Source organism: Pinus tabuliformis, chromosome 4_2, assembly GCF_031772625.1.
Source record: "Pinus tabuliformis cultivar Carrire ecotype Pingquan chromosome 4_2, CPIR1, whole genome shotgun sequence".
In the NCBI taxonomy this organism is placed as follows: Eukaryota; Viridiplantae; Streptophyta; class Pinopsida; order Pinales; family Pinaceae; genus Pinus; species Pinus tabuliformis.
The window spans coordinates 260,193,362-260,218,748 of NC_142304.1; the positions used below are offsets into that span (position 1 = coordinate 260,193,362).

Consider the following 25,387-nt stretch of genomic DNA (forward strand, 5'->3'; position numbering starts at 1 on the left):
CAGGGAAAAACCCCAATGTGGGGAAACCCTTAATCAATTCTTCTTATATGTTCTTGAATTCTGCAATAGTTCAGCAAAGAGAGAGAGAGATAGTACATTTACAATAGAAGTCAACACTTTGACTTATCTAGATGAGAGCATAAATCTTCTCTAAGAAGATGATACATGAGATCAGTTGAAGACATGTTGCTTCAACTGATTCTCCAAGGTGACTCCTTCACCTATCATCGTGCTGCATCTCGTCATCATGTTGTACCTCACCATGCTGCACCATGTTGCACCCATCATCACAATGTTGGACCTCATGACTGTTGCACCTTATGATGCACTGTTGTCCTATGTGCCATTGTTGAATCATGTTGTCATACAGCATGTCACATGTGCTTGCAACACCATGCTTGCCACTGTTGTATATGCTTGTTGTTGTCCATGCTTGTTTTCCCAACATTGTTCTGTCTCATCATACTGTTGTCCCAACATCTTACAGTTGTCCCATTGAACATTGTTGCACTATATCATTGTTGTCCCATCATTGTGTTGTCCATGCTTGTTGTTGGCCCTACCTTGTTGTTGTCCCCTCACAGCTTGTTATACCTTGTTGTTGTCCCCTCACAGCTTGCATTACCTTGCTGCTATCCCATGTGACTTTGAAGCACTATGCACCCTTGTTGTCCATGCATCTTTGCAACACTATGCACCCTTGTTGTCCATGCATCTTGGTTCCACCAAGCTCCATTGCCTAGCTATCCACAACATTGTTGTTCCAATGCCACCTTCACTGCTGCTTATGTGGTGACTGGTTAGGGCATTTGGTAGCCCTTACACACATAGCCAAACAGCCCCTTAAGGACTACAGTCCACCTTGGCAAGCTTCTTCCCTTGTAGTTGTTGCCTCCATGGAATGATGCCCAAAACAGCGGCATATGGTTCCCATTCTCCTCAGCCTGGCTGCTTGCCTTTCCAGCTCTAAACCGTACCTAGAAACAGCCCTAAACCTTACCCTCAAAACTGCCCTTTCTCACCACGCTGTCACCACAGCCCTTCACGCTGTCTAGGGCAGCCTCCACGTTGTCCCTTTGACCCTTCATACTGCGGCTAAGGCTCTGTTGTCCACACAGCGCTTTACGTTGTCTAGGGTAGACTCCTTCTTGACTGGGTATAGGCTAGGGCTTGATCTTGATAGCGTTAGTGCTTAGGCAACATATTTCTTCTTCTAGGCTGCGTAGATAATAGGGTTGTCCTTCTTGTAGCATTAGGGCTTCTCACTTGACTGAGTCCTCTAGATTAGGGCAGCATTCTTCTTCTTGATTGCGGCTAAGGCAGCCTCAATCCTCCAACGACTAGGGCTTCCACTCCTAGATTTCTCTTCCACTAAAAACCCAAGACAAGTGGAGTGAAATCAAGATAGAAGTGTGTGTGCGAAATGACTCTCAAGTCATCTCTTTTTATACTAAAATGTTGAGCACACGTGAGGTTTATTTGGTTGTTGGTCGACCTTGACAAATTGTCTTATAACACAAATAAATTCATAACTCCATGAATACTTATCGGAATCGGATGATCTTTAGATCAATCCTACACCTCTCGATAAGGAGGATCCAAGAAAAATATCAGCTGCCATAAATAAGATGACTCACATGGAGTTTGGCCCTAGTTGCCAATTTTAACACTCCCTCTCAACTAGGGAGAACTCCATCCACTTATTCATATGTCCCATTGTACTATCTCTGCCATCAGTGCCCTGCACTGCTCAGCTCTATTATGCTTTGTTGAACCATGAAGAAGAAGAATTGATCGAGAATGTCTCATACCATTCTCTACTGACCTGAAGTCAATTTTATTGATCCCAGATCAATATCACAAGAGAGTGTCCCAAACCACTCATACTAATCCCAGATCAGTTTCATTGATCCCAAATCAATGGAGGTCATCCTGACATAGGGGATACAGTAGATACAACGATGTGCCCACCGATAGTACTACTATGGTCCCTAACCCCATTTCCCTGCTCATTGGCCAGATGAGAGGTACTTCCCATGAGTCCTAGACTGCATGGGTAGGATGCCTCGACAAGAGACCCATTCATCTTGTCCCTAAGTCACCACGGGTTATCAAAGGGGAAGGTTGAGCCATTCACCTTGTAGACAAAGCACCATTAGGGGAGGGTGAGTCGCCCTATGGTCATTGGTTGCCCCAATAAGTACCCCAAGCCCCCTGGAGCTCCTAGAGCTCAATGCATGCAACATGTAGGACCCTCATAAGAAGGTCTCTCAACGACTCCAAGTCGTTCTCGAAAGTCACAGATTTGACCTTTCCCCAGGGCTTTGACAGAATGTCTATGACCTGTACATCAGTGTCAATGATATAGAGCCTCCTCGCTCATCGGCGTAACATATCCCAGATAAGGTAGTATCTGATGTCTACATACTGGAGCAATCATAGAATACGAGATTCCTCAACAATCGAATCCCCCCATGGTTGACACAGAAGATCACGGTGGTATCCATCATGTGTACAAACAGCTCACTGAAGAGCTTGCGCAACCAGGCAACCTCACACGAGGTCATACTCGTAGCTATGTATTCGGTCTCAGCAATGCTCAAAGCAACCGTCTTCCGCTTCCTGCTCATCCAGGATGTCGAGCAAAACCCAAAGATAACTAACACTCAGAAGTGCTCTTACGATCCTCCACACTGCCTGCCCAGTCAACATTCAAATAATCATGCATTCACATTTCCAGAAGTGTATCTCAATCCATGAGAGATTGTGCCCCGAAGATATCTCAGAAGATTCTTGTCACCAATCCAGTGAGGCTCAACCATATATGAGCTCATCATGCTAACTGCAAAACATATATCCGGACAAAAGCTCACGAAAAACATCAATGTGAATGAGTTTATGAAACTCAAAGGCATTTCCCAAATCTGGTCCGACATCACTACCACATAACTTTTGAAAGTTAAGCTCCATCGAGGTAGTCACGGGCTTGTAGTTCATCATGCTAAATCTGGAATACAACTCCCTCTTACTTTTGCAAATGAGAGGGTCTGCAACTGTCAAGAAGAGGGCGTCCTCAAAAGGTGTCGGTATGAGAGGTCTATCATCCACAACCTTCAAGCAATGGTTTGGATCGGCTTCACTCCTAGTGAATCTCAGCTTCACCAGACATCTATCAATCCTCTCATATTAAGCTCGGGGTGTTTGCTTCAAGCCATAGAGGGCTTTCTTCCACCTGCATACACGAGATTCTCGATCATGAATCTCAAACCCCTCGAGTTGTTCCAAACCTGTGGACCGGCTACATGAGGGGAATGGTACCCTTTTAAGATTTTCCTTCGATACATCTCAGAGATGTACCTTCATGCTCTTTTTGAATTCAGGCATCCTTGTCACCATCTGACTCACATCGGGTAGGGCCCTATAAAAAGTAGATCTTCGGTGCTATAGATGAGATGTGTCAACTAACATGGTTCCCAATGGACTTCTTGCAACTTGATACAAATTGCCAACCCTGAACCCATGAGTAAAAGCATCTTTGAAAATTTTATTTTCAAACACGTACCTTTCCATCGATGAATGCCACCTTGAAACCTTTGACTTCCATTGCCGAAATGGACACCGAGTTCTTCTTGCGATCAGGTACATAAAAGAGATTATGTAAATGAATCGAGTTACCCTCATTCAGTTGAGGGGTAACATTCCCTACACCCTTTCTGGGATAGGTGGTATCGACTCCAAGTATAATCCCATGATTGTTTCCATCTCTACCAAATTTGAGAGAGCACCCTTCTATCTAATGAAGTGCCTTGAAGCACTACAATCAATAAGCCAGATTTCTAAAGAGTCTGGGGGAGAGGGCCAATATAAGATAATGCTTCTTTATTTTATCAGAAAACAACATTTGATTCTTCATACTTGGAGTTCCTTGCTTTCTTTGAAGAGTCAGTCGTTTTCTTGATGACCTGCATTACCTGTCACTCCTTTGATCATTGAAGATGTCCTTGGAATGATTGTTATCATCAAGTGATGTGTCCCTACCATTCGGACACTCCTTCGCATAATGGCCGAACTTATTACAACCAAGGCATCTGCCTTTCCTTCCACCCTTAGATCTAGACTTCCCATTGAAGTGATCTTTAGGTAGGCCATCAAAAACTTCCGCTGCGCAATTCCGATAATATTCTCTGCTTCGACTTCACCCTTGGTGAATTAGAAGAGGGATGAGGAATGCACTAATCCTTTTGTCCTTTCCCAACTGTCTTCAGTGATTGCTCTTTCAATTTTCCTTGGGCTTTGTCTTCACCTCACCTCTCATACCATGTTAATTTTAGGTATGTTCTATGCTTAGAGCAATTTATTTCAATTTTCATAGTTAGTTCAATATCTTTTCCAAATTAGCAATCACATCCGCATTAAAGTAAACTGCAGATAGAACATAAACATAAATCATAGAAGACAAGCCAAGACAAGAGGACACAAAATGTGGCGCTAGCTAGGGACAAACCCCAATGTGCGGAAACCCTTGATCAATTCTTCTTGTATGTTTTTCAATAGTTCACCAGAGAGAGAGAGAGAGAGAGATAATACATTTACAACAGAAGTCAACACCTTGACTTATCTAGATAAAAGCATAGATCTTCTCTAAGAAGATGATACATGAGATCAGTTGAAGACATGTTGCTTCAACTGATTCTCCAAGGTGACTCCTTCACCTATCATTGTGTTGCATCTCGTTATCATGCTGCACCTCACTGTGCTGCACCATGCTGCAACCATCATCACAATGCTGGACCTCATGACTGTTGCACCTTATGCTGCACTGTTCTCCCATGTGCCATTGTTGAATCATGTTGTCATACAGCATGTCACATGTGCTTGCAACACCATGCTTGCCACTGTTGTCTATGCTTGTTGTTGTCCATGCTTGTTGTCCCAACATTGTTTTGTCTCATCATACGGTTGTCCCAACATCTTACAACTGTCCCATTGAACATTGTTGCACTATATCATTGCTCTCCCATCATTGTGTTGTCCCCGCTTGTTGCTGGCCCTACCTTGTTGCTGTCCCCTCACAGCTTGCTATACCTTGTTGTTGCCGCATGTGACTTTACAGCACTATGTAGCCTTGTTGTCCATCCATCTTTGTAGCACTATGTACCCTTGTTGTCCATGCATCTTGGTTCCACCAAGCTCCATTGCCTAGCTGTCCACAACACTATTGTTCCAATGCTTCCTTCACCGCTGCTTATGTGGTGACTGGTTAGGGCATCTGGCAACCCTTACACACCCAGCCAAACAACCCCTTAAGGTCTACAACCCACCTTGGCAAGCTTCTTCCCTTGTAGTTGTTTCCTCCATAGAATGACGCCCAAAACAGCAGTGTATGGTTCCCATTCTCCTCAGCCTGGTTGCTTGCCTTTCCAGCTCTAAACTGTACCTAGAAACAGCCCTAAACCTTACTCTCAAAACCGCCCTTTCTCACCATGTTGTCTCCACAGCCCTTCATGTTGTCTAGGGCAGCCTCCACGTTGTCCCTTTGACCCTTCATATTGCTGCTAAGGGTCTATTGTCCACACAGCTCTTTACACTGTCTAGGGCAGCCTCCTTCTTGACTGCGTAGAGGCCAGCGTATAGGCTAGGGCTTGATCTTGATAGTGTTAGTGCTTAGGCAGCGTATTTCTTCTTCTAGATTGCGTAGATAATAGGGTTGTCCTTCTTGTAGCATTAGGGCTTCTCACTTGACTGTGTCCTCTAGATTAGGGCAACGTTCTTCTTCTTGACTGCGACTAGGGCAGCCTCAACCCTCCAACGTCTAGGGCTTCCACTCCTAGATTTCTCTTCCACTAAAAATCCAAGACAAGTGGAGAGAAATCAAGATAGAAGTGTGCGTGTGAAATGACTCTCAAGTCATCTCCTTTTATACTAAAACATTAAGTACATGTGGGGTTTATTTGGTTGCTGGCCAACCCTGACGAATTGTCTTATAACACAAATAAATTCATAACTCCATGAATACTTATCAAAATCAGATGATCTTTAGATCAATCCTACACCTCTCAATGAGATGGATCCAAGAAAAATATCAGTTGCCAACTTGCCATAAATAAGATGATCCACATGTAGTTTGGCCCTAGTTGCCAATTTTAACAAGCATCTTCATCAGGGCCATAGGTGTCAAGGAATGGAGATGAGGCTCCCGCACTTGTTCAGGAGACTTTTTCAAGGTGGACGAAGCCAAGAAGGCTTTATGGTACCTTGAAGTAAGCACAAGAGTAAGTAAAGGAGAGCAGACCACCAGAGAGGTTGGGTTTTGATATGGCAAGAGTAGTGGGTGACAGGATGGTACCAAGGGGTGAGCATATCCACTTCAGAGATAAAGTTGGAGTGTTGGAAACAACTTCCTTGGTAAGAGGGAGTGTTGAGAAAAATGGTACCAAGAAAGTGTTTCCTAATATGTTGGCCTTTTTTCCTAGGAAAGCACTTTAATGATCCTTTTGTCATGAGACTTTATGAGTTGTAATAATGTCATGGAGTTAAGTCACTTGATGAGGTGGTGTACATGTGCTAGTTACTTTTTAATAAAGTCACTTTATGTTTTAAATGTGACATTAGGGAGAAAAGTATAAAGTGACTTTTATGTCTTAAAAGTGACTTTATGAGATTAAAAAAGTGCACATGGTACAAAACATATTAAAATGACTAGAGGTTCTTTAACTGAGGGGGACCACATGAGAAAAGGGGTTAGTGTTGATTTGGGGTAGCATCGGATGTGCTCTAGCCATGAAAATTGGTGGAGAGGCTAAAGCACATGAGATCTCCAAGACCCGGAAATGGTTTGGGCAGAATCTAACCGGTTTGGAAGATATTAAAAATATTTTTATTTTTAATGGAATCCCTAAGTCTAAACTTAGGGAAAATAAAATATTAATGTGAATTAATATAAAATTGACTTAGAATGGTCCAAAAGTCATGGATCAAGCTAGATCTAATCTTATCCATTGATTAGGGACTTAATCTCGGCTGTTGAATTGTCAACGAGAAAAGTATAAGAAGGGGCTTGAGGGTCGGTTGGAGAACACACAGAGAGTTGATCAAGAATTCAATTTTCTGGGGCAGGGCTTGCTGAGGAAATCGAAAGAGTGATCAGAGTTGCAGCTGAGGGGCAGTGAATACAATAGTAGAGAGGCAGAGATACTTCCAGCAACATCAACGCAGAAGCCAGGAGAGGGTTGACGCAGAGCTAGCTAGAGGCCACACAGAGGCAGCCAGAGGCCACGCAAAGGCAGCCAGGAGCTGCGCAAAGCCTGAGGAGGGCTAGCGTGGGAGACACAGAGGCTCCACTATCCAGAGGCTGACGCAAGGCCCAGAGAGGCTAACATTGGGCCAAAGAGGTTAACGCAAACCCTAGAGACTGACAATGGGAGATTTCATGGGACAAATTGGCGCTGATATCTGTCTCCGACTGAGAGGTACTACTGCCGAGGGCATTCTGTGTTGGGTGAGCCATTTCTAGCACCCAAATTGTGTTCTGAAACTACTTAATAATAAAAACCCTCTGATAGCTGCACCATTTTTCTTACATTGGGTTTTTCAAGGGACATTATTCCAAAAATAACTGTGTCACTTGTGTACTTGTTTCTTTCAGTTGATGATCTGTATGTGTTGATATTGTACTTGTATTTATTTTCAGTATTTACATGGTAAATAACTTGTTAAGTAAATGAACAAATAGGAAAAAATAAATCAAATAGTACAGCAAGAATTTCAAACGGATAGACTTAGAAATTCCAACATGGTATCAGAGGGTGGTTGCAGATCACAGGATAACTGAAGGCTTTAGCCGAGCAAAGCAGCAACAGCGGAAACAGTAGAAAGCAGCAATAAAGGGGTGACACAGAGAGCCTGCGTCATCAGTTTGAGCTAGGAGGAGGATCAGCACTGAGGCAGAGAGGAGCAAACATGACCTACATAGTGCCCGGTCATCTTTCTTAGCCAGGAAGGATCGACGTTATGGCCAGGAGATGCAAATTGTGCCTGTGTCGAGATTGCACAGAGCCTAGAGACTCTAACCTTCAGACTGTTGTGGCATAGGAGGCTGTAGGTAAGTTGCGGAGCGAAGCTGGTGGGGTACTATGGTCATAACAATACCTAACAGAGCAAGACCAAGGAGGAGAGTGTTGCTGCCAAGGATTGGTAGAGGGATTTCCAGAAGGGAAATTGAGGCTCAGAGGGAGTCAAATCGAGAACTTCTAGACGGGAAGTAGAGAGACTTGAAAGAGTCGAAAGAGAAGCAGCAAAATGGAAGTGAGTGGGCTAAGAGATCAGGATAGACTGGACAGAGCTTCAAACTTCGTAGTCTGGAAGGCCAAGATCTTGTCCATTCTAGACAGGTATCGCATCAAACACTTCGCCTTGAAAACGATAGCGATCCCGGTTGACCCAACTGAAAATGACAAGTACGAGGAGGCAATGGCCAGGGAAAAGTGCATCATCCTTGATGGTGTCAAGGATCATGTGGTGCCACACATTGCCGAGAAGGAGACGGCAAATGAGATGTGGGAGGCCCTGAAGAAATTGTACCAGCATACTTCTGTGCAGAGGAGGATGTTACTTGAAAACCAGTTGCAGTCATATCAGATGCAGAAGGGAGAGCAAATAGATGTCTTCCTCGGTGGATTGAAGGAGATCTGTGATCAACTAACTTCCATAGGGGCCACACCAGATCAGGAACTGATGGTGAGGATCGCATTGAATGCAGTCTCAGAGGATTGGGAGGTATTTTTCCAGAGCATACTGGGCAGGACGAGCCTTCCAGATTGAGAGGAACTGTGGTCGGCTCTTCGTCAATAAGAGATCAGACGGGTGTCCAAGGCAGGGAGTAGCGAAAAAGGGGTCAAAATCAAGAAGGAGGAAGAAGAAGATGCGGCTCTCGCATCTGCGGGAAAGCAGGAGAAAAGAAAGAAGAACCTCTCCAAGGTCAAGTGCTTCCATTATGGGGAACTGAGACATTATGCGAACCAGTGTCCTAGAGCTTCTGAGCCCAAGGCTGCGCCGGCTAAGGCGGAGAAGGAAGTGGAGACTGATGACCACTGTGCCATGAGTGCTCATGCACCTCGAGAAAAGAGGTGGGGAGACATCGAGTTGTAGTCAGACAGACTACAAACGGTGAGGGGCAGAATCCTTGAGGTACCCAACCTCTTGGATTATACCTTTGCTACGGGAGCCCCGAAGAGATGTAGCAGGACTGACGGATGTCGGTAGAGACAGATGCGGATGGAGTGATAGAGAGGGCTACAGTGTAGGAGTCCCAAGACAACGTGATGCAGCAGTGGCAGCGACAGGGCCATGGGCAGCAGCACGAATACAGAGGGAGTTGTCGTACGGATGCAGCAGTGGTAGTGGCAAGGCCAGGGCCATGGGTAGCAGTACATGACGCAGCAATGTAGAGGATGTTGGGCAGCAGGCCTAGCATCAACACAGCAACCGATGCCGGATGATCAGGGTGATACTCAGTGAGGAGTATTACTAAAGCACAGTCCTCGCTAAGAGGGAGTGTTGATTTGGGGTAGCATCTGATGTGCTCTAGCCATGAAAATTGGTGGAGAGGCTAAAGCACATGAGATCTCCAAGACCCAGAAATGGTTGGGCATAATCTAACCAGTTTGGGAGATATTAAAATAATTAATATTTTTAGTGTTGTCCCTAAGTCTAAACTTAGGGAAAATAAAATATTAATGTGAATTAATATAAAACTGAGTTAGAATGGTCCAAAAGTCATGGATCAAGCCAGATCTAATCTTAGTCGTTGATTAGGGACTTAATCTCAGCCGTTGAATTGTCAACGAGAAAAAGTATAAGAAGAGGCTTGAGGGTCAGTTGGAGAACACACCAGGAGTTGATCAAGAATTCGATTTTCTGGTGCAGGGCTTGCTGAGGAAATCAAAGGAGTGATCAAAGTTGCAGCTGAGGGGCAATGAATGCAGTAGCAGAGAGGCAGAGATAGTACTGGGAGCATTAGCGCAGAAGCCGGGAGAGGGTTGACACAAAGCCAGCTAGAGGCCACGCAGAGGCAGCCAGAGGCCACGCAAAGGCAGCTAGAGGCCACGCAGAGGTAGCCAGGAGTTGCACAGAGCCTGAGGAGGGCCAACGTGGGAGACGCAGAGGCTCCAGCGGCTGACGCAGAGCCCCGAGAGGCTGACGTTGGGCCAAAGAGGCTAACACTGGGAGATTTCGTGGCACAGATTGGAGTTGATATCTGTTTCCGACTGAGAGGTACTACTGTCAAGGGCATTCTCTGTTGGGTGAGCCATTTCTGGCACCCAGATTGTATTCTAAAACTGCTTAATAATAAAACCCTCTGATAGTTGCACCGGTTTTCCCGCATTGGGTTTTTCCAGGGACATTAGTCCAAAAATAACTATGTCACTTGTGTACTTGTTTCTTTCAATTGATGATCTGTATGTGTTGATATTGTACTTGTACTTATTTTCAGTGTTTACATGGTAAATAACTTGTTAAGTAAATGAACAAGTAGGAAGAAATAAATCAGATAGTACAGGAAGAATTTCTAACGGATAGACTTAGAAATTCCAACAGTTAGGAGAGGGAAATGATCTCTACCCTTGATCTAATTTGCTGAGATTTAATCTCAGTCGTTAGATCTCTAGGGCTAGATTTCTACTCATTTAGACATGACGAAAGGGAAAAGGCATCCTATTCTTCACACTTCTTCATGAGTAGTATTGGAGAAGAGAAGAAAAGAGAACCTAGAAGCAAGGAGAGCAAGGAGGATGAGTTTGCAAGTCTGGAAAAAAGAGGATATCAAATAACAAACTCTAGCCAGAGTTTTCAGGAGCAGCCTGGCACAAATCCCAAAAATTGTGTGCTGAGCTTGCAGATTGAGTTTAACATGTTCGCAGGCTGAGATTTCTGATAAGGGACTGCGCTGGTTAGTGGAGCAGCTGAGTGGGAGACTCTGCGAGTTTCTAACTGTGAAGAGGAATGTTTGAATCATCCCTACTTCTGCCATATACACAGTCACAGGGACGAGTTTGAGGGAGGCTGTCTCTAATACATTTAGCGGACAGTTAGCTTGTCTTTCAAGGCTCAAAAAGGCATGAAACCCAAGGCTGTTAAGAGAAGATTATGGCACAGAATTCTGAGCACATTTCTGCTCAGTTTGGCTCTAATTTCTAGACACAGTTGGGTGACTATATGCACAGAAATCACGCTAATATCAGTCTCAGTTTAAGACTGTGAGGGAGGCTCGAGTTTCTATGTAACTTGGCAGTGACATCTACAAGATAAAATGGAGATAAGTTGACCTTCTCTCTGCTGTACAAATTTCCTTAAAAGCAATTGAAATCCTTCTTAGAACTGATTTTCCCCTTGTGGGTTTTTCCAGGGTCATTAGACCAAAAACAACTGTGTAAAAGTGTGATAAATTTCTGAGTGTGCTTGCTTGTTTTATTCTGTCATATCAGCTGAAAAGAGAAATCGTAGAGGTAGCTTAAATGTTTCAAATTAATTTGTATTCCGTCTTTTATATCAGCTAATAATTATTGGGGCTGTGGGCATTAAACCTATGCAAAAATCGTGAAACTGGGAAGGCTACCAGCAAAAATAAATTTTCTACATCAATGGTGCAGAGTTATGCAGAAATCTTTTTCTTGCCCAAATTCTGGATGAAGTTTTGAGGATAAAATCAGCATTTGGCAATGTTTTGTGTGCACATGTTTTCAAGGAAAGGAACACTCGAGCGGATTGCTTATCCAAGGAATTGTTAGCGCTTGAGCAGGATCTATGGCAGAATTTTTATCAGCAAGAAAACAACTCTTCTGAATACTATCACAGGCCTTTTACAGAGGGAAGCAGACCAGCCGAATCTATGAACTCCTAATTAGTTCTTCTCTACCTTTGTTTTTTGCTACAGTTGCTGTCTCTTGGTAGTGATACACTACTTTTTTTGAGCAGTTTTTGAAGGTGAAGTTCCACTTCACATCTTGTATATTATCCAAATTCTGAACATGTAATGACAGGAAAGTTATAAACACTTCTTCACAAGGCTTATTCAATTTGACAGATCCACAAAATGAAATAAAATTACGGGTATTTTTTTCCAAGGTAAAAAAAAGCATACCATTCACTGCACAATAGACTCCAATACATTTTTCAGCTCCGTTACCTAAACCCTGACCCAACTAGGGACCACTGCAATTTGCAATTATTTGTGTGCCCACCTATGCTCACTTTTATGTGGTTCTTACATTATTATAACCATTTCAATTATGTCAGCAAGCCATGATGTTGAAACTTTATACTGTTACACACTATAGTTCAGAAACTAAACTAAACAAACAAGACAGTAAATAAAACCTTATCATTATCCCGACATCTTAGTGGGGACTCAGCAACAGTTTTCTGTTCTATTCTCACATCAGAAGCAGTGGACACCCTACTGACTTCTTCCCGAAGCATGGATATTGCAGACTCCATTCCTGGCATGGCATCCTTCAGCTGACCTACAAGTACCTGCATTGATAGCAACCAGCATATGAGAAAACCTCACAAAAAGAAAAATCTGGTCAATATAATTTTAAGTTGTGTATGGAATAGCATAAGTTATGACATTGGTAGCTCAAAGAACAACAATCTTATCACTTTGTATTTGCATATAATAAAGCAATAAACATAACCATTAGAGAAATTACAACAATCAAGTCTAATCATAGCAAGACGGAGAAGTGTAAAGTGACTGCATAAAGCAAAATGCTAAAACATACTTCTTACAGAGAAAAAAAGAGGCAACCAAGAAACAGAAAAAGTTCATGTCAACAGATTACCAAAACAGGTAAAAGGGAGACAGTTGAGCAGAATATTAGATTGTTCCAGAGACAGTTGACCAGGGAAGAGTTGCTCGAGATTGGTGGACCATGTAACAAGAATGAGTTAAGGAGGAAGGGTCTTTGTTGTTGAAGAATCTAGGGCAATTAGGTGTAGAGTGATTCTTCGGGACTAGATAACAATTTGTGAAGTCTTTTTACTTTTCTTGTCTTTCTTAGCTTAATCTTATTTTTCTCTTATTAATGCATGTGTGTGTACTTCATCAAACTGCTATCAAAACATAAAACAAGAACACAAGATATTGGCTCTCTGCCAGGGCCAAAACCTCTCTTCTCTTGAGAAGAAAACCCTTTGATAAGTTTTCTCTTATTGAAGCTTCTTTCTTGATCAATGCCAAACCCTAGACCCCTGACTATAAGATCCTACAAGCACAAGTCAAGTCCTTCCTTTTCTCTGCACTATGTCTCCCCAGAACTTTGTCCACCTTCTCCCGGCACTTCGTCCTCCTTCCAGCGCTTCGTTCTTCCTTCCACTGTTAGTAGTCCTTCTAGAAGAGATACATATCTTTTGTACTTAGTGATATCCTTCACCTAAGAATACTCCTTCCTTTTCTTGATCAACTGGGTCCCTTCTTGATGTATAGTGGTAGGCTTAGTGTGACAGCACTGCAGCCCTAATTCTTGCACGTGTGAGAGTTCTTGTTGATGTTATATGGCTCCTCTTTCCTTCGCTTGAGGTCCTTCCTTCTTCGCTTGGATAGGAGGCCTAGTAGGCCTAGTTTGTAGCCCAAACGATGAGAGATGAGCAACTTTGATGTTGCTGTTGTAGTGACTGCAGACAACCCTCCTTTTCCTCGCACGTGTGACTGCAATTTACCCTAAAACAGTCCTTTATACTTTGGTTATATCTCCTCCTCCTTCGCTACACTAGAGGCTCCTTTAAACTCGACTTTTCCACCTTTTATTTGACTTCACTTGCTCGCTGATTTCAGAGATGATTGCGTTATCTTTGGAGGAGTGGACAGCCTCTATATATAGAGGACTGTCCCTCCTTTAGGCCAACTTGTAGGCTAACTTGCTGCCTTGAGGCCAACTTGACTTCCTTTGCTTCGATGGGTGCTTTTAATGGTGCCATTGCTTCTTTTGATGGTGTCTTTGCTAGGAGGAGACTTGACTTTGCTTGGAGGTGACTTCTTTGACTCTTATACATAATGTAACATACCATTAAGGTCTTCAACATAATTCTTTTCACTCTTTGACTCACCTATAGCACTTTAACATGTGCTAGACCTACTTCAATGAGTAAGAAACTCATTGACATATATTATAAAAATGATATTTCTTTTCTTGAATAAATACAAATATCAAAAGTACATTTATGAAGACCGAACCTAGTTACATTTCCTTCAACACTCCCTCTTAACTAGGGAGGTAGTCATACAACATTACAAGGTGTTTGGTTATTATCAATCTTGAAGAATCCACATAAGAGAAACCGGATTGGCAATCCATTTGTTAAGCATCGTAGTGACCAACATTGTATCCATAGCAATTCCTTAACTGACAACTCTATCTCTCAATAAATCAGAGCACAATGTTGGCAGACCAATGACTTATAGACACCTTAGTCATTGTCTCTCAAGGTACATACTCGCCCGGGTGTTCACTGAGTATGATCTTCTAGGACTATTCTTGTCTTGGGTTCCCAGCCCTCAAAGAATATCAGTCCTCTTGCCTACTCTTGTCTTGGATGCCAAGATGGATCAGTCCTCTTGCCTACACATCCTCAAAGAGTATCAGATGCCAGATGATTTACCCAATCCTTCCATTCTTTCTTCCCAAGTGAAGACAAGAATGTTGTGTCTATTACTTCCTCTCAATTGAAGACATGCCGAAGTATCTTCTGACAAGGTACTTGTCCAAGTTCCTTTGTAATTGGGAACTTGTTATAACTCCCTCTTAGCTAGGGACTTGTCCATTCATCAACAACTTCTTCTTCATGGGTCCTTCAACTGCTTGATCCATCGATCACTTTCCTTCCTGGTTTGTCATGTCATTGCTTCCTTTGAGGAAAGTGATCTTCTTGTCATATATGAGGTTCTCTTATTATCTAGCTACTCCTTTGTCATCTTGTCCATTCTTCGGAATACTCTTCTCATGGATGCTTCGTTGAGCTTGCTTGTTCCCATGTTTTGATCTAGTATCCCTTCATGACTTCATCCTGATATTGCTTCAACATTGCTTTGCTTTCGCTGGATGGCTTCTTCATCACGACATCTTCATTTAGAGTAGAATCAGTTATCTGCAACTTTCATATCTCCAAGGCCTTCATAGGTGTCAAGGGTCCTTTGATATTTTTCTTCCTTTGTCAGAGTTGTCATGCCTTCTTTCAAGAGATGTCTTCAATGTATCTTGTCAGATAGTGATTCTTTGTGATCATGGTGTTCTTCACATGCTTGATCTCTTTCTTCATTTGCTTCTTAATTGGTCAACCACCTTCTACTCCTTGTGGGAGCACTTCTTCATTGCTTGCTTCTAGGACTAGTCAGCATTTCTTCTTCACATGCTTCTTAGTCAGCAATTTTATACTCCTTATGTGAGTATTTCCTTTTGTTGACCTTCATTGTATTGTAGTACATGCCTTCGAGCATGTCATTGGTGAAAGACATTCTTTCCTACTTGATCATGTTATAGAACTATTCCCGTGACTCAATAATATACAAATGATAACATGACTAATATTTGACGCATACATACCTCATCTTGATTCTCTTTTGATCATCTTAGCTTCATTTGGTTGTCCTTGGTGTGGCCCTTCTTGCTTCATCTTAGTTTGCCTACATATCATCCTTTTCTTGAATCCCATGAATGGGATTCCCAATGAGACATCTGCTTTGGTTCATGAACCTTCTTTTGAAGATTCCATCATAGGATCTTAAAGACCCTTGCCTTGCAAATGTTTCTTTTCTTTTGATGATGGAGGTCTCCAAAGATTCTTAATCATGATCAATTTTCTTTCATCATGGATGAGGTCCTATACTAGGTATGTTCCTTCTACATGGATATCTTGAGTTATATCTACCATGCTCCTATATTCTAGAAGATATATCTAACCATGCATTTTGTTCTCATTATAAATGCTACTTCTACATGAGTATCTAGAACTTTATGTACTTCATGCTTCTAGATTCTAGAACATGTTTCTAGCCATGAAATGTTTATTTTATTCCTACATGCTCCTATCCTACTCAAAACCTTGAAAGAATACTTTAAGTAAAGAGTTTGACTTAGTCATAGTAGAGATCCAGAGGATCTTCCTTCTTTTGCTTCTTTTCTTCTTCTTTCACCTCTTGAGTCATGTGAGCTTCTTCCCTCTTTCTTTTGTTGTTGTTGTCCTTCTTAAGCTTAGGACAATTCCTTTTGTAGTGTCCATATTCTTGGCATCCATAGCATTGGATTTTGGACATATCTTTGTTGTTTGTTCTTCATGGACTAAATTTGCCAAATTTTCCCTTTCTCTTGGCCATGGTAGCAAATGCTTGCTCCTTTGATCCCACATCTTCGTTTGCTTTAAGTCTGGTTTCCTGATCCTCTACCTTGCATAGAGACCACATTTCACTGAGTGTGGTTGCTTCCTTCTTGGCATATATGCTTGATGTGAAGTTGCCCCAATCCTCAGGTAGAGCATTGAGTACTACAGTTGTCATTTCTCTGTCAGACATGACTTCCCCAAGCTCTTGAAGTTGATCCCTCATCTCAGAGATCTTCATGAAGTAGGTAGCTATTCCTTCTTTTGATATCTTCATCTTGTACAATTCATTTCTTAGAGATATCACTTCTCTAGTTGTGGATACCAAGAATAGCTCTACTAGCTTATCATAAATTTCTTTTGATGTCTCCATACCAAGAATAGCTCTACTAGCTTATCATAAATTTCTTTTGATGTCTCAAATTTGGAGACATAAGGAAGGAGAGAGTCCTTGATAGAATCTATTAGAATCCTTTGAGCTCTTGTCTCATCCTTATTATACTTGGCTAAGGCTTGAGCTTGTTCCTTAGCCCTCTCCAAGAGTACATTGACAGAGCATGTAGCATGGGTTGCCCACTTATAGGGAGGGAGGCAAGCATTCCCAGACATATCCGGTTGATTGGTTGGGTAGAGTTGCATGAGTTGAGCATGGTGCAGCTCAGTGGACTCGTACCTTGTATAGGTGCACGTGCATCTGATCCTTCCCACGGGATGGATTGGCGGGATATCTTGAGCTGGTATCCTATTAGCAGTACGATATTTTCAGTCTGGGTCTTAGGGCGGCAGGAGCCAAGGAGTATTGATGCATGTTCTTGGTGGCATTGGGATCCACGAGGATTTGCTAGTGAGAGTCAGAGGATGGTCTGGGATCCAAACATTGAAGGGTCTTTTCATGATGGGTTGACACAGAGGCATAGCATCACCCAGTGGTTCGTATCGGATCTGGGTATTGGTTCTTAGTTGCATTGGGCCACCAGATTGGTACATAGGTTTTGATTGCTTGAGGGCAAGCAATCTTGGGAAGGGAGGATTTGTGATGTTCATTTTTTTGGTGTTCCTCATGGCATCATCAGGGTGGACTTTCAAGGTTGGAGGCAGACAAGTCACAGGTGCAGGTTTACTTCATCAGCAAGCCCAAGGGCTTTTGGAGATGTTTCATGGGGTTTTGAGGAGTTTCTATAGGATCTGATGACATTCGCTTGGCAAATCCCATCATCTACACAACTTGTCTTTTGTTTCGTTGCATTCTGACAACTGTCAAAAAGCAAGGTTATTATGGGCCTAACACAATTAATTATGCTTAAGGTGGCATTCTATGAGGAATTCTTGACAAAACACCTTAGTGTAATAGCTCGTTGGAACCAGAACGAGAAGATCTACAAGATGGAATGGTTAAAAGTGATTTTTAGTGACTTGAGGAGGTGTGGTGGCCAATTTACCCTTTCCTCACATTAAAAAGAATATTTTAATTGGAATTAAAAGAAGGAAAAGTGCTCAACGATTAAAATAATAATAAAATGGGAGGTTTTAGAGGGATCCATCATATCTATAAAAAGAGGAGAAGGAGGCCATTAGATGACATCTTGGATTTGATCTTTCTTCTTGTGTGAGAGGTTGGAGGACCTGCTTCTCTACTTCATTGGTAACCCCAGGACGGAAACCCTTGAGCGATTCAATGAAACTGGGGGAGTACCCACCTCCCCTTGGTGAATTTGTCCAGAATTCACATGAGAGCTTAGCAATGGCATTTCAGTGCAGTTTTGGAGGGTCGGTTTCAACATTGGAGCATATAAATTTTGGAGACTAGATTATCTATCTCAGTTATTTCAGTTATATCATCATGTACACTCTTTCAGTTATTTATTATAATGAAAGTTGAGATTATTTATGCTCATTGTGTTATTGAATTGCATGCACTTTATTGATTATGCTTTACATGGCAATTTTCTGTTAAATGAATGGTATTTCATGGAAAATTTCTGGGTGAGTTAGATTTCTGCAAATTTAGTCAAAAACCCCCGTTTTGTATATTACAAAATGTTGCTAACCCTAACCGGCCTTTATCATAGCACAAATAAAAACTCAAAGATGTTGTCGAATAAATTAACTAGCATCAAGATGGACAAATCAAAGACGGTAACATCTTACCTCACGAGAATCCAGCGAGCGTGTGATGAGCTCCCGGTCGTTGGGGAAACTGTGATTGATTCGAAGTTGGTGAAGGTACCTCTAAAGGGTTGCGTTAAGCATTGGACCACCTTCATGGCTTGGATCCTTGCCAAGCAACAACTCGCTGATTAGAGCCAGTTGTGGGATGGCTTCATCCAAAAGGCGATTTGGGAGAACGAAGTAGTGAGGAGAAAGATGAACTTTCTCTTGCTACACAAGCGGTAAAGGGCAAAGGAAAGACAAAGCAAAACCAAAGTGGAGCAAGATGGAGTGTGCAAAGGGTGTGCGCTTGGCAATAAGGCCAAGGTCATGTTTCCTCACAGTGACACACAGTCGAAGGGAGTTTTAGACTTGGTGCACTCAGATATTTGTGGTTCGATGTGGTACGATGTATATGGAGTCAATTACAGGGTCCTAGTACTTTGCAACATCCATAGATGCTTTTTCCTGGAAGACTTGGATCTACTTCTTGAAGACCAAGGGAGAGGTCTTCGGTCGATTTCAAGAGTTCAAAGCTCTTGTGGAGAACCAGATCGAGAAGAAGATTAAGGTGCTGAGATCAAATAATGGGGGCTAGTATACCTCCAATGAGCTCAAGGATTTTTGTAAGGAAACAGGGATCAAAAAGGAGCTCATGATACCTTACAACCCTTATCAAAATGGGGTTGTTGAGAAGAAGAACAAGACCATAATGGAGGCAGCGAGGGCAATGATTTATGACCTGGAATTGCCTACGTTTTGTGGGCGAAGGCCTGCAATGCAATTTCTATGTGCAAAACAGGAGTCCTCACAAGATATTGGAGAACATGACTCTTAAGGAAATGTTTACAGGAGTGAAACCAATGTGAGCCGTTTTCACATTTTTACTAGTCCAGTATATGTCCATGTTCCCACGGAGAAGAGGACTAAGCTGGAGCTCTTGTCAGAAAGGGGTGTATTTGTGGGCTACTGTGAGGTCTCAAAGGCCTACCAAGTCTATATTCCAAGACAAAGGAAAGTAATAATCAGTTGGGATGTTAGATTTGATAAGGATAGGACCTTTAGGAGGTCCCATAAGAGAGCATCGACAAGGGTAGAGGATTGGGAGCGAGAAGATCCTAAGGTTGAGCAGGGACCAGCAGCATCAGCAACAAGGACACAGCTTGTAGATCTAGAAGAGGAGCAAGATGTTCCTTCAAGCTCTACTAGCAGGAGGCCAAGATGGGCCAACCAGACCTTGAGGGATGTTGAGGAGCATATGGAGGCTCCTAGTAGCACTTTCATGAGGAATGATGTATGGGACAATGTCAAGACTAGAGGGAAAGTCAATCGTCACTTCTCGATGGATCTACAAGATCAAACACGCCACTAATGACAATGTCAATAAGTACAAAGCGAGGTTCGTGGCAAGAGGGTTCTCCTAGCACAAGGGAGTAGACTACAAAGAGACATTCGCACCTATCACCAGATACACATGCATTAGAGCAGTTTTGTCCATTGCTTCAGAGATGGGGTGGAGGATACATCAAATGGATGTGAAGATTGCTTTTCTCAATAGGGAGATTGAGAAGGAGGTGTATATTTAGCAACCTAAAGGCTTTGAAGTGCACGGGAGAGAGTCTCATGTATATAGGTTGAAAAAGGCCCTTTATGGGCTGAAGCAAGCTCTGTGCACATGGTACGCCAAGATTGATGGATATCTTCTTGGTTTGGGCTTCACCAAGAGCAAGGCGGACTCTAACATGTACTATGTACTTGTTGAGAGTGAGTTACTCATCTTGGTACTTTATGTGGACTATCTCCTCTCGATAGGATTGGAGAAGCTAGAGAGTCTCATGTATATAGGTTGAAAAAGGCCCTTTATGGGCTGAAGCAAGCTATGTGTACATGGTACGCCAAGATTGATGGATATCTTCTTGGTTTGGGCTTCACCAAGAGCAAGGCGGACTCTAACATGTACTATGTACTTGTTGAGAGTGAGTTACTCATCTTGGTACTTTATGTGGACTATCTCCTCTCGATAGGATTGGAGAAGTTCATAGGGATGTGCAAGGAGAATCTTGTTTCAATGTTCAAGATGAAGGACAATGGCTTGATGCATTACTTTTTAGGATTGGAGTTATGGCAACAGCCAAGAGAAATTTTCCTTGGGTAGAGTAAGTATGCAGTTAAGATCTTGAGGAGGTTTAGGATGGAGGATTGCAGGCCCATGTCTACATTGGTGATCACTAACCTGAACAAGTTGAGTGCTTCTAAAGGCAAGTTGGTGGATCCCACACTGTATAGGAAGCTAATAAGTTCCTTGATGTATCAGACCAACACTAGGCCAAATATTTTTTTTGCAATGAATATACTCAGCCAGTTCATGGTGGAGCCGAGGTTCATTGGGTGGCAATGAAGCATATGTTGAGGTATGGTGGACTTTGGACTGAGATGAGTCATAGTTGGTGGAGTGGAGCGGCAAGGGTACACAGATTATGATTGGGTTGGGAATGTTGTGGACAGAAAATCCACGTCAAGATGTTGTTTCAGCTTGGGACTAACCGTCACTAGCTATGATCTCATGGTACAGCAAGAAGCAACAGTTAGTGGCACTTAGTTCAGTAGAGGAAGAGTACATGGTGATGAGTATGGCTAGTTGTGAGGCAATATTGCTTCGCAAGATGCTTGTAGGATTATTTGGTCTAGAGATGGTGCCAACAGCAATTCACTATGATAATAAGAGTTTCATTACGCTCTTTGAAAATCATGTGTTTCATGACAAGTCCAAGCATATAGAGATCAGACATCACTTCATCAAAGACAACGTCTAGAGAGGTGTTGTGAAATTGTAGTACATTTCCACAGAAGAGCGGGTAGTAGATATTCTCACTAAGCCTCTGGTGAAAGGGAAGTTTGTGAAGTACCGAGATAAGCTGGGGATAGTGGAGAATCCCTTCGTTGCTAAGAGGAAGTGTTGAAGCTTATAGTAGCTTCGAAAGATCTTCTGCATAGGCTTGGTATCTTATCATGTGGAAGATGATTTATTGCCTCTTTAAGTGCTTCCCTGGTGGGGTAAGCAATTTCCTAAGTCTAACTTAGGAAAAGTACAATAATTAAAGTCAATTAATTATTGTGGACTATTAGGTCATTTTATAGGGATAAATAATTTAATTATTTAAGTGACATAAAAATGATCTCGATCTCCTAGATCTTCTAGACGGTAGATTAGGGTTAGGGATCTAGGCTTGATGAAGATTATAAAAAAAAGCCTAAGGATGAGGTGAAGACACGAGAGGAGACACAACAAGAGAAAATGATTTTCTATATTGTGAGTGGCTCAATAGACTGGAACATAGAGCAGGAAAAGTACAGGAGGATTCGAGGGCATATCCAAGAGGCCAAATTGCTGGAGATTGTAGGGTCGAGTTGCTGAAGAGAGAGGGAGGTTTATTTAATCGAAGAGGCTGATCTGCCAGAGCCGAATTTCCTGAGGCGTAGACACAACTCGAAGGCAAGGCGCAAGGTCGATTTGCTAGAGAATTGTCGGGTCGAAATTCTCCAGGCTGAGTTCCTTCAGAGACTGATTTCTAGTTGGCCAAATTTATCCAATGATGGCCGAGTTAGAAGTTCCAGAAAATGTATTTTGCCTTGTAAATATCTGTGGGTTGAAAACCCTGATTTTCCAGATTAATGAATGATGGACAATTGTTGTGGGTATTTATCTGTTGCAATATGTGATTGATCTCTCCTAATTTTTATTTTCCGCTGCATATAGTTTTAAGGTTAAAATACTAGTGATTTTATTTTTCGACAATTCAGAATTTATTTTGGTTATTTAAATAAATTGTTGAGAGTAAAAAATTGCTGTGAGAAAATAAATCTGGGCTGCTATTAGGAGATTTAACATGTCCTTCCCAAATATGTAACAAGATTACAAAAGTTGAGACCTATCCTGCCCCTGATTTGTGAGCTATTAACACTCTTTCCAACTTTAATAAAGGTCTGCTGCATAACATACCTGTATGTTGGTAAGGTGATTCTGGTGTTCAGCAAGAGTGGCCTGCAAGGCTTCAACATGCCCATTACCTACAAAATCTGTTGTGCTTTTCAAAAGCTGTGGACCTGCTCCATCACTTGCTCTGGCCTACAAAACCCACATTGTATTATCAACAAAAATAAGAAATTTGAAATTATTGATAAAGTGATATTAGATAGAAATTTAGCTAAGCGAGAGATTTTCTCCCCCAATCCTTAAAACTTTGACCTGTATAAATTTAAAAAAACTTTCTAAATATTTCCATCACAAATATATTGAGGAAATGAAATAGGTAATAGAAAAACCATCGTCAGGTTTCAAGGCCTTCTTCAATATTTAACAAGTATACTAAGCCAGCACTAAGTTGATGTATTAAAAATATTCCATGAAAATCCTAGACTTTATTTGACACTTATCTTCAGCAAATCAGTACTAGTACCTAGTACCTACTTATCGTTCCAGTGCCAAAAGAAAAATGGCCAATACTTACACCTGAAACTGAAAATGGGTGGAAAATTGTTACACAGAATAAGGAGATAGTGCCACTACGATCAGTTCTAATAATCAGAGAAACAGGACTTTTTATGGTTCTGTGAGTACCCCAGAGTTGACTCTGCTCTCTGATTTGGCAAGATGAGTCAAAAATCTGACAAAACTCCTGTTCAAAGTTGGTCAGGCTCTGTTTTCGGCAACAAGTTTGTTGAGTTTTGCTTGTTTTATGTTCCCTGATTTTTTAATAAACTGAATTATCACCATGTTTTGTGGAGTTGTAAATTTCAATCCCCACTTTGAGTTTGCCAAGTCAAGTCTCAGCCTTCAGCCTCTGTTGATATTCTAGTATGGTTTATGTACATTGAAAGTTATGGACAGTTGCCAACCATTCCAGAATGTGGAAATGAGATTACACAAAGTACACTTTCAAATATGTAATCATCATCTTTAATCCAGGAGTGCGAGTTATCTTGATGATCTGCCCCTGGGCCTTTGTCTGTGACTCTGAACTTACTATTCTAATCAAGTATTCTTCTTTTTTGTTGCGACTTCCAACAGCTTCCCAAGTAATAAAGAAATTTAAAGGTCTTTGCACAGGTCTCACAGCTCCCTTCTTAATACTTAACTAGAACCTTAAATTCAAAATCATATTAAATATAATAAGATACTAAACAAAGGTATCTGCAAACTTCTAAAAGTATGCAGGTCTAGACTCTAAACAATAAACTTCGTGAAAATCAGTTACCAGTCTGACAGACTGCTTATGAATTCGTTGTAAAGCATGCGTCCATCGCCTAAGAATTTCAGCCACATCAACTGACAAGTATTTTCCAGTTCTCTCATCTACTCTAGTGCTATTTTCTTCGCCTCCTTGTGCTTCCATGTGTCTTAAAGATCTATCCTGTTTATCCCGAAAGCCATCCTGCATAGGTCCAGCATGCTGTAAAATTTCTTCAACATTCTTATGCCTATAGTTTATATCTTCTGTAAGAGAGGATGCTGAGTCAGCTGGAAGTGCATTGGAACCATTGTCAATGGCTGCACGTAAAGCTGATCCTGAAATACGATACCTGTGCTTCACATTGAACCATAAAAACACTTATTAGTTCTGATTAAGAGAGGGCTGCAAGTCTATTCTGCAAGCAAGAACAGCATTACCTATGTTCACGGTGTGCTATTAAGTCCTCTATGGGTCCAGAAGCTAACTCCTCATGCTGGTCTGTACAAGTCAATGAGATAATCATTAGACAAGATTTCCTTTCTTGACATGTTTCATTTAACCTTGAACAAAAAGCAGGAAAAAATAATCAAACAGTCGTAGAAAAGCATAAATCCAAAGGTTCAAAAATTGCAAAGATTCTCGGTACAGTACAAGAATATAGGATTCATAAGCATACATGATACAACATGTGAGCTAGAAGATAGAAATGATGAGAAAGAAGTTAAAATTAATGTGAATATTTACTGACTGGCCTCTATATTTTAGTTTTTTCCCGGTCAAGATAGTTCTTAAGAATCTTTGGAGCAGCTGGGAAAGTACTATCAAATCAATCACCCCACATGATTTGCAGATTAAACTCTTCCATAAGAAGATATGAAATGTTGGCATGATGGCAATCTTCACATATGATCACTTATGGCTAAGCATCGTCATTAATTCTTTTACTAGGTTATGGCCTAACTTCTAAGAGTCAACCTAGTCAACATTATTTTACAATACTTCAGGTGATTAAGGTCAGGCTTGTTAATTTTTCACTAATTTGCTCTATGCTGCAACTATTACTTCAACAATATCCAATAGCATCCAATTTAACAATTTCACTTCTTCAAGTATCCAATGACAGTAGAGCAATAGTAAATAGAACAATTAGACAAATGCACAATGAAAGACAGCCAAGAGACGAGACATAAATTTAGTTCATGACCCGTGCAAAACCCACTATGGTGAAAACCCTTGCAAATCATCTTCTTATTAGATTGTCTTCAAATGTTCAGCAGAGAGAGTACATCATCCAATATCAATTCAATATCTAAATAATGTCACAATGTCAAGCAACTATTCAAGACAGAGATAGAGACAACTGTAGTCAAAACTGATCTGCCTGAAGTCTGCTCAAGTCAACATCAGTCAACTGCTGTCAAAATGTGCCCTAACCAGAGATAGGACAGCAGTCAAAATAGTCTTCAAAGGAGCTCGGTGCTGGAGCAAATAATGCAGCCTCCTTAACATATTGATTTAGTGCAGTCAAACCTGGTCAACGAGAAGATGGAGCCTGCGGTCAACCTATGCAATTAGGGATTCGGTCAAGGAGCACACAATGACTTGAATAGTCAGCCCTGTAATTTGGCCCAATCAGA

The 25,387-nt window shown here is 41.7% G+C and overlaps 1 protein-coding gene across 1 annotated transcript in view; it reads right to left on the reverse strand.

Annotated features, from left to right (window-relative positions):
- Positions 1 to 25,387, reverse strand: part of LOC149168978 (AUGMIN subunit 6-like) — a 308,104-nt gene that overhangs the window by 143,001 nt on the left and 139,716 nt on the right. The window contains exons 7-10 of the mRNA XM_089428499.1: positions 24,188 to 24,248; positions 23,775 to 24,099; positions 22,520 to 22,645; positions 12,376 to 12,531 (exon numbers count right to left, since the gene is read on the reverse strand). Of these exons, the coding sequence (XP_089284625.1) occupies positions 12,376 to 12,531; positions 22,520 to 22,645; positions 23,775 to 24,099; positions 24,188 to 24,248 (668 nt within the window). The remainder of the gene's footprint in view (positions 1 to 12,375; positions 12,532 to 22,519; positions 22,646 to 23,774; positions 24,100 to 24,187; positions 24,249 to 25,387) is intronic.